This window comes from Oncorhynchus keta, chromosome 10, assembly GCF_023373465.1.
Source record: "Oncorhynchus keta strain PuntledgeMale-10-30-2019 chromosome 10, Oket_V2, whole genome shotgun sequence".
Taxonomy (NCBI): Eukaryota; Metazoa; Chordata; class Actinopteri; order Salmoniformes; family Salmonidae; genus Oncorhynchus; species Oncorhynchus keta.
The window spans coordinates 17,607,764-17,616,834 of record NC_068430.1 but is presented as its reverse complement, the minus strand read 5'-3'; the positions used below and the strand labels follow the sequence as shown (position 1 = coordinate 17,616,834).

Sequence of the window (9,071 nt, the reverse complement as noted above, 5' to 3'; positions counted from 1 at the left end):
GTACCATATACAAGGTTACATTGGCTGAATTACACACAGTCAAGACTAAGAGAGAATGGACTGTGTAAGAATGAACAAAAAATATGAACATTTTCCAATAGTTTTGGATCATTTTTATTGGCCAATAGGTCCTTAGATAATAATATATAAATCGCCATCACACTGCACACTGCCCTATCCCATCTGTATAAGAGGAATGTAAGAACCTATGTAAGAATGCTGTTCATTAACTAAAGCTCAGCATTCAACACCATAGTACCCTCCAAGTAGAGGCTCTTGTTATCAACTGTTGTTCCTTGGCAAACACACTTATTTCAAATAGGCATATGATGCTAGAGATACCTTACTTTTCAGTTACCTGTGGAAGTTACCTGTGGAAAGTATTAACTGCAGTAAGGTGTGGTCACCCAAATGCATTTTCATGACCCAAACGGACTGGTATAAAACCATTATTTGACCTTTTGATGACAATAAGGATTTGAAATTGGTCTATGATACACACCTGGCGATATTCAGCACAGCGGTTTGGTATTTTTATATCTCACAATCGGGTTTTGCATGTTGTTTACTTTTCTTTTCTGCTCTGTATATACAGCATTTGAACCTCGAAAGGTAATCTCGCAAATCAACGTTTATTGTCACGAGTCTTGTCCTGGAGGCAGAACTGAGCGCTATCCACTTTTGATTGGCCAGGTCAAAGTTGGCTGTAATGTTCATGAAAACAAAATTGCTTTTAGGTTTTTAATTACATATTAGGGTTAGCATTGTGGTTAAGTTTAAAATGTGATTTTATAACTTTGTGGCTGTGTCGGATGGTGACCACTCTGCAGAGCTGCCCCCAGAACAAGATTAATGACGAAAAACGCTAACAGGTAAAAGGACAAACCGACGCATGATCAGATGCTGGTGTTGGGTTGATTCTCTCCGTCCATGTTTTGGGTGTAAATAATTACCCCCTCGCAATGTACAGGAAACTACTTCTCTTGAGATTAAGTGTTTTATAGACGCATCAACCGGCTAGGTGTTCTAACAAGCAAAGCAGGTAGGCGACAACATTTCCATCTACACCTGATGACATTGTTGTTGTTTTTAATTTGTGTAAACGCTGTCTAATTTATATGTTCGTGATATTAGTGCCTTACAGAGTTTGCAGTCCATTGCATTTGATTTAATATTACCCTACTGTATTTAGGCTACTTTAGAATCACAGATGTATGATACATTTAGGCTATTCAATTAAGCACATTTTATTACCTTAAATTCATGGAATAATTATCTGTATGATGAGCTGTACATCATTGTCAGAATAAGATCCGTTTGGTATTCACCTTAACAATGTACATTTAATTTCCTCAGCATATTAATTTCACTCAGTTTCACCATCTGAAACAGACTTTGGAACAAACGTTCCAGGCACGCAATGAGGTATGGCTTCTGTGCTGATGCAATGTCATCAATGTTAATAGACTCATTTTTAACATAAATGAAATGACCAGTTATTTATATTTTTACTTCATTTTGGGGTATTAAAAAAAACACATAAAAAACACCTTGACTGGAACCATGCTAATCCAAACTCATATATTAGGCCTAAATGTTAACAAATATGTTTCATGATGTTTATTATATATATGTTTTATATATATATAAATAAAGTCCCTCTCATAATCCATTAACTAATAACATTAAATGTTCACAATGTTGGAGTCAATGATTTCATTGTCAGAAAAGAGAAAGAAAAAATGTCCTGGTCTTTTATGATGTGTTATCAGGTGAAAGTGGAACTATGGGCCTTAGTGTTTGCATTGACCTCCTATCGCACCTTTTGACGTAACGTTTTTGTCTATTTTCCGTCAGAGTATTGTACAAGGCAAAGCGTGTATTAACATGTGCAGGATGTGCCTCTGTGCTACTCTTCATAGCCTACTTCACACCTACATCAATAAGGTGTGTATTTTCTTAATGAAAGCACCATGCTTTAATGTTTCAGAGGGGTGGGTTAAATGTGAGACACATTTCAGTTGAATCATTCAGTTGTGCAACTGACTAAGTACTTCCCTTTCCTCTGCTGTTCCCCTGCACCAATTGTTTGCTTCTTGTTGTGCAGCATATGTTTAGGAAGAAGGACCGTAGGGCTGTTCTACACTGCTCAAAAAAATAAAGGGAACACTTAAACAACACAATGTAACTCTAAGTCAATCACACTTCTGTGAAATCAAACTGTCCACTTAGGAAGCAACACTGATTGACAATAAATGTCACATGCTGTTGTGCAAATGGAATGGACAACAGGTGGAAATTATAGGCATTTAGCAAGACACCCCCAATAAAGGAGTGGTTCTGCAGGTGGGGACCACAGACCACTTCTCAGTTCCTATGCTTCCTGGCTGATGTTTTGGTCACTTTTGAATGCTGGCGGTGCTTTTACTCTAGTGGTAGCATGAGACGGAGTCTACAACTCACACAAGTGGCTCAGGTAGTGCAGCTCATCCAGGATGGCACATCAATGCTTGCTGTGGCAAGAAGGTTTGCTGTGTCTGTCAGCGTAGTGTACAGAGCATGGAGGCGCTACCAGGAGACAGGCTGTAGGAGGGCAACAACCCAGCAGCAGGACCGCTACCTCCGCCTTTGTGCAAGGAGGAGCAGGAGGAGCACTGCCAGACCCCTGCAAAATGACCTCCAGCACAAATGTGCATGTGTCTGCTCAAACGGTCAGAAACAGACTCCACGAGGGTGGTATGAGGGCCCTTCGCCACTGGCGCCCTGTGCTCTCCACAGATGAAAGCAGGTTCACACTGAGCACATGTGACAGTCTGGAGATGCCGTGGAGAACGTTCTGCTGCCTGCAACATCCTCCAGCATGACCAGTTTGGAGGTGGGTCAGTCATGGTGTGGTGTGGCATTTCTTTGGGGGGCCGCACAGCCCTCCATGTGCTTGCCAGAGGTAGCCTGACTGCCATTAGGTACCGAGATGAGATTATCAGACCCCTTGTGAGACCATATGCTGGTGCAGTTGGCCCTCGGTTCCTCCTAATGCAAGACAATGCTCGACCTCATGTGGCTGGAGTGTATCAGCAGTTCCTGCAAGAGGAAGGCATTGATGCTATGGACGGGCCCGCCCGTTCCCCAGACTTGAATCCAATTGAGCACATCTGGGACATCATGTCTCGCTCCATCCACCAACGCCACGTTGCACCACAGACTGTCCAGGGGTTGGCGGATGCTTTAGTCCAGGTCTGGGAGGAGATCCCTCAGGAGACCATCCACCACCTCATCAGGAGCATGCCCAGGCGTTGTAGGGAGGTCATACAGGCACGTGGAGGCCACACACACACTACTGAGCCTCATTTTGACTTGTTTTAAGGACATTACATTAAAGTTGGATCAGCCTGTAGTGTGGTTTCCACTTTAATTTTGGAGGTCTGGACTCCAAATCCAGACCTCCATGCGTTGATAAATTTGATTTCCATTGATAATTTTTGTGTGATTTTGTTGTCAGCACATTCAACTATGTAAAGAAAAAAGTATTTAATAAGAATATTTCATTCATTCAGATCTAGGATGTGTTATTTTAGTGTTCCCTCTTATTTTTTTGAGCAGTGTATATGAATTCAGTCACTTGACACTATCCATACCTTTTAACATAGAAACAGAAACAGTTGTTTAAGTTTTGACCCAGCATGTTGTTGTGTTGTAGGTACTTGGAGGGCTTAATCCCCATGAACCGATGTCATCTCGCCCCTGGAGAGAAGCTGAAGCTGGGGAATAGTATAGATGCTTCCCTGGACCTTTGGTAGGACATTTTGTTTTTATATCAATCATGTTCAGAGCATGCCATTCCTTTTATTGTGTTCATTACTGTTATTTATATTGTGTTGGAGTCTGAAAATGAAATCTAAAGATCGTTTTAATGGCTTTTTTTATTGGTAAAAGTATGGGGCTAAGCTCACCTCAGTTCCTCACCACAAATACTCCCTTCTACGAGGTTCCATAGAGCTTGATAGAGGTCTCTAGTGACCAAAATGCCATATTAGACTGGGCATTGACATTGAGGGCTTTCACCATTTTAATGTAGTCAACTGGGCAGGACTTCCAACTTCATTGGCTGATCCCTCTTGGTGACCTTGTTGGAGTCCTGTCCAACCGGGGCATCACAGGGAATCATTAAGAAAATTGACTAAATCAAAATGGAGGTTGCCTCAATGGCGCTGCCTACCTCTTTGCAGCCACCTTATCTCCAACTGGTTTGACATTGGGAATTTTCTCAAATTCTTCAGAAAATTATCATTAACAACATTCTTCTGTAGGAATTACAGGACTTCAGCATACATTTTTCTATAGGTTTCCATTTAAAGTCATGTTACCAAATTTTTCCGAGAACATTAAGAAAATATCCCATAAACTATATTAACTGTCAGAGAATGTTCTAAGAATTATATTTGAAACTTATACATTCCGTTCTCAGCATCACCAAAACACACTCTATCCTCTATCTCCCTCAAACTCAACTCTGGACCTCAAAGCCAGTTCCTTTTTTTCATTAATCCCCTCCAACCAGGGACTGATTTAGACCTGGGACACCAGGTGTCAGCAAGCGCCAGACCTCATAGTGTAAGAGTTAAATACCCCTGCGCTATCGTTGTTAATTAAGTGTGTGTGTGTGTTGGCCGCTCCAACTAATTGGCCCCACCTGATGTTAATGGGTTCTTGGTTTCTTTTAAATGGTATCTGTTTTAATAGACTAAAATGAACAGCTTTATATGCATACTATTTGAATTGGTATGTTCATCTTGGTGGTGCAGTGGACTAATTTCATGGATAGAGAATGGAAGATTATAGGTTCAAATCTCACTGATGCTGTGTCACAAAAAAATACATGCATGGTTAATGTCTAAATAAATACATTTCTCTGGCTGCGTTTACACAAGAAGCCCAACTATTTTTTGTTTGTTTCTAATTGGTATTTTCACCAATCAGATCAGCTCTGAAAAAGATCTGATGTGATTGGTCAAAAGACCAAATAGTTTTTAAAAATATGAAAATCTGCTTGTCTAAATCCAGCCCATCTGTGCTTGGAGTTCAAAAAAGGGAACCAAAAATTAGCTACCAGTAGCTAGGTTCCCATCCAATTGGTTAACACATTTTCATTTCAATATTCTAGAATCCTCATCTAGTAAATAGAATCGCTAGAGCGCGATGAATCAAAAAATGCCCCCCCGTCCAAACCCTCCGCTATCCCTGACAACGCTGGGCCAATTGTGTGTCACTCTATGGGACTCCCGATCACGTCTGGTTGAGACACAGCCTGTGATCAAACCCGGATTTGTAGTGACGCCTCAAGCACTGCGATGTAGTGCCTTAGACCGCTGCGCCACTCAGGAGGCCCTCAGTGAAAGTTAAGGACAAACTTCCAAATAGCATAATTTCTGTTCTCAGAGTATTAATAAAACCTCCCATGAAAACTATCAAATCAAATGATATTTGTCACATGTTTAGCAGATGTTATTGTGGGTGTAGCCAAATGCTTGTGTTTCTGGATTCAACAGTGCAGTAATATATAAAAAATTCACAACAATACACAAAATATACACAACCTAAAAGTAAACTAATGGATTTAAGGAATATATAAATATTAGGATAGGCTATGTTCGGAGTGTCATTGATTAAATATAGTAGAATAGAATACAGTATATACAGTTGAAGTCGGAAGTTTACATCAAATCAAATTTTATTTGTCACATACACATGGTTAGCAGATGTTAATGCGAGTGTAGCGAAATGCTTGTGCTTCTAGTTCCGACCAGTAATATCTAACCTAACAATATCACAACAACTACCTTATACACACAAGTGTAAAGGAATGAATAAGAACATGTACATTAAAAATATATTAATGAGCGATGGCCGAACGGCATAGGCAAGATGCAGTAGATGGTATGGAGTACAGTATATACATATGAGATGAGTAATGTAGGGTATGTAAACATCATATAAAGTGGCATTGTTTAAAGTGGCTAGTGATACATTTAATACATAAATTCTTTCATTATTAAAGTGGCTAGAGATGAGTCAGTATGTTGGCAGCAGCCACTCAATGTTAGTGATGGCTGTTCAGCAGTCTGATGGCCTCTGCGATAGAAGCTGTTTTTGTCACTATGTCCCAGCTTTGATGCACCTGTACTGACCTCGCCTTCTGGATGATAGCGGTGTGAACAGGCAATGGCTCGGGTGGTTCATGTCCTTGATGATCTTTTTGGCCTTCCTGTGACATCGGGTGCTGTAGGTGTCATGGAGGGCAGGTAGTTTGCCCCCGGTGGTACGTTATACAGACTGCATCATTGTTTCTTAACATTCTCTGAACTATTTGAGAACATTCCCAATGTATGCAAAATAACCATAGGTCAACCATGCTCTCACCAAGCTCTAAGAAACAATATGTACTAGCTGGGCTCTCTGTTCCTACCAGGTCCAGAGGGGATGTTCAGACCTGCACTGACTGGGGAGCCCCTGTGATCTGGGATGGAATGTTTGACCCAGATCATTACGACCAGGAGCACAGGAGGAACCACTCCTCTGTCTCTCTCACTGTATTCGCTGTGGGCAGGTCGGTTTTCATCTTGGTGACCAATTTTTTTCCTAGCAACTTATTCATTCTTATGAAACACTTCTGTCACTTACTGTAAGCAGCATATTTGGAGATGCTATTCTTAAACGTGAGGTTTTACTCCTTCCCATCCCAAGGTATCTAGATGCCTACCTGGAGGCATTCCTTTTGTCTGCTGAGCGTCACTTCATGGTGGCTTTACCTGTGACATACTATGTGTTCACGGATGTTCCCGAGAGGGTACCAAACATCCAGCTTGGTCCTGGGCGGAGCCTGAAAGTTGTGAGGGTGCGGAGACACTCTCGCTGGCAGGACATCTCCATGATGCGTATGAGAGCCATTGCAGACGCCATTGAGTCACAGATTCGTCAATACAGCCGCTACATCTTCTGCTTTGACGTGGACCAGGTGTTTGTGGGTCGGTTCGGCTCAGAGGCTCTGGGAGACTCTGTTGCTCTGCTCCACGCCTACTACTACCACCGACCACAGAGCCTGTACACCTACGACCGCAACCCCAGGTCCAGGGCCTACATGGAGACTGGGGACTTCTACTATCATGCTGCCGTGTTTGGAGGCTCGTGGCAGAATGTGAAAAATATGACAGAGACCTGTTACCAGACCATCATGGAGGACAAGGAGAACCAGGTGGAGGCTCTGTGGCATGATGAGAGTCACCTCAACAAGTACCTGTGGCTCCATAAGCCCAGTAGAGTGCTGTCTCCTGAGTACTGCTGGAGCAGTGACATTGGTTACCGTGGTGACATGCATGTGACCCGCCTGCTCTGGGCAAAGAAAAAATATGACACACTCCGGATTACAGAGTGAGCAATCAGAACCTGTATGCAATAATCTAATGAGCAAAAGCCCCTGAAGCTTCAAACAGTTCACAGTGCAGCGCTGCGATAGTCTACACCCCAGTATGACCCACCTTGTGCAAGTCAATAAAGTTTGTAAATATAACATAATGGGCCATCTGCCTATTGCACTGTGGAGTCTTTGGCTTGCGTGTTGAACCCAGGATGATCAAGTAGTTAATTTCCTGGTTCTCATGTGTCATTGGCAGGAATTTTCCCTTGAAATCTTGTGGTTACCTATTAGGAATCTAACCTACTACCCTGATGCTGCAAGCGCAATGCTCAACTAACTGAGCCACACCAGAGAAGTGCAGTGACATGTAGTCAGGACCTAATGTGATAGCTTTAGAAATGATTCAACATATTTTTTTGTATGGTTTGTATTTTTGGATTATGAAGTAAAATGTATTTTATAAAGTTGTATTGGGAATTGTTTTTATGTATAAATAAAAACTCCTGAATAAAGAACTTGATCCACCCATGGCAACCATACTCTAAGGACAAGAACCGAGCCGTACCGCGGAAGATCCACCTTAGTGTTATTTTAATTATTTAAAGGTAATTAGATTTGGCCGTCATATGCAGCATTTACTGTGAAAAAATTATCCGTTAACTCGGGAACATTGCATTTAAATTTCAATTGCGCTATAGTCTGGATCTTTGGTGCTACGGATTGAATCTAGGCCAAACTGTTTAAACATTTTAACATCTCAGTTTGGGGATATTGCATGTCTCCAATGCCACCATACTACCATACTATTCTGCTCTTTTAACAAGTCATTGCTGGTTTGATAAGATTTCAGAGTTTCACAGAGGAAGCCTGCCCGGTTCCCCTCTCCACTGGGATTCTCTGCCTCTAACCCTATTACAGGGGCTGAGTCACTGGCTTACTGGTGCTCTTTCATGCCGTCCCTAGGAGGGGTACGTCACTTGAGTGGGTTGGCGCCCCCCCCTTGGGTTGTGCCGTGGCAGAGATATTTGTGGGCTATACTCGGCCTTGTCTCAGGATGGTAAGTTGGTCGTTGAAGATATCCCTCTACTGGTGTGGGGCTGTGCTTTGGCAAAGTGGGTGGGGTTATATCCTTCCTGTTTGGCCCTGTCTGGGGGTATCATCAGATGGGGCCACAGTGTCTCCTGACCCCTCCTGTCTCAGCCTCCAGTATTTATGCTGCAGTAGTTTGTGTCGGGGGGCTAGGGTCAGTTTGTTATATCTGGAGTACTTCTCCTGTCTTATCCGGTGTCCTGTGTGAATTTAAGTATGCTCTCTCTAATTCTCTCTTTCTTTCTCTCTCTCTCGGAGGACCTGAGCCCTAGGACCTTGCCTCAGGACTACCTGGCATGATGACTCCTTGCTGTCCCCAGTCCACCTGGCTGTGCTGCTGCTCCAGTTTCAACTGTTCTGCCTGCGGCTATGGAATCCTGACCTGTTCACCGGACATGCTATCTGTCCCAGACCTGCTGTTTTCAACTCTCCAGACACAGCAGGAGTGGTAGAGATACTCTTAATGATCGGCTATGAAAAGCCAACTGACATTTACTCCTGAGGTGCTGACTTGCTGCACCCTCGACAACTACTGTGATTATTATTTGGCCATACTGGTCATTTTTGAACA

The 9,071-nt window shown here is 42.6% G+C and overlaps 1 protein-coding gene across 2 annotated transcripts; it reads left to right on the top strand.

Moving 5' to 3' along the window:
- Positions 1-484: 484 nt before the first annotated feature.
- Positions 485-7,936, top strand: LOC118388308 (alpha-1,3-galactosyltransferase 2-like). 2 transcript variants are annotated; one of them, XM_035777218.2, is made up of 7 exons: positions 485-872; positions 971-1,042; positions 1,357-1,425; positions 1,858-1,947; positions 3,698-3,793; positions 6,467-6,604; positions 6,742-7,936. In XM_035777218.2, the coding sequence occupies exons 3-7, from the start codon at positions 1,421-1,423 to the stop codon at positions 7,427-7,429; spliced, it is 1,017 nt and encodes a 338-aa protein (XP_035633111.1). In that variant the 5' UTR covers positions 485-872; positions 971-1,042; positions 1,357-1,420; the 3' UTR covers positions 7,430-7,936. The 2 variants fall into 2 exon arrangements, with proteins under 2 accessions (XP_035633111.1, XP_052382540.1); XM_052526580.1 differs by having other exon boundaries at positions 486-1,042.
- Positions 7,937-9,071: the final 1,135 nt, after the last annotated feature.

Bases quoted from the DNA above. Each gene is read 5' to 3' on its own strand.
- LOC118388308 (XM_035777218.2), top strand. The intron at 1,948-3,697 runs GTGTGTATTTTC...GTTGTGTTGTAG, and splicing joins TTCACACCTACATCAATAAG to GTACTTGGAGGGCTTAATCC. The intron at 3,794-6,466 runs GTAGGACATTTT...TGTTCCTACCAG, and splicing joins GATGCTTCCCTGGACCTTTG to GTCCAGAGGGGATGTTCAGA.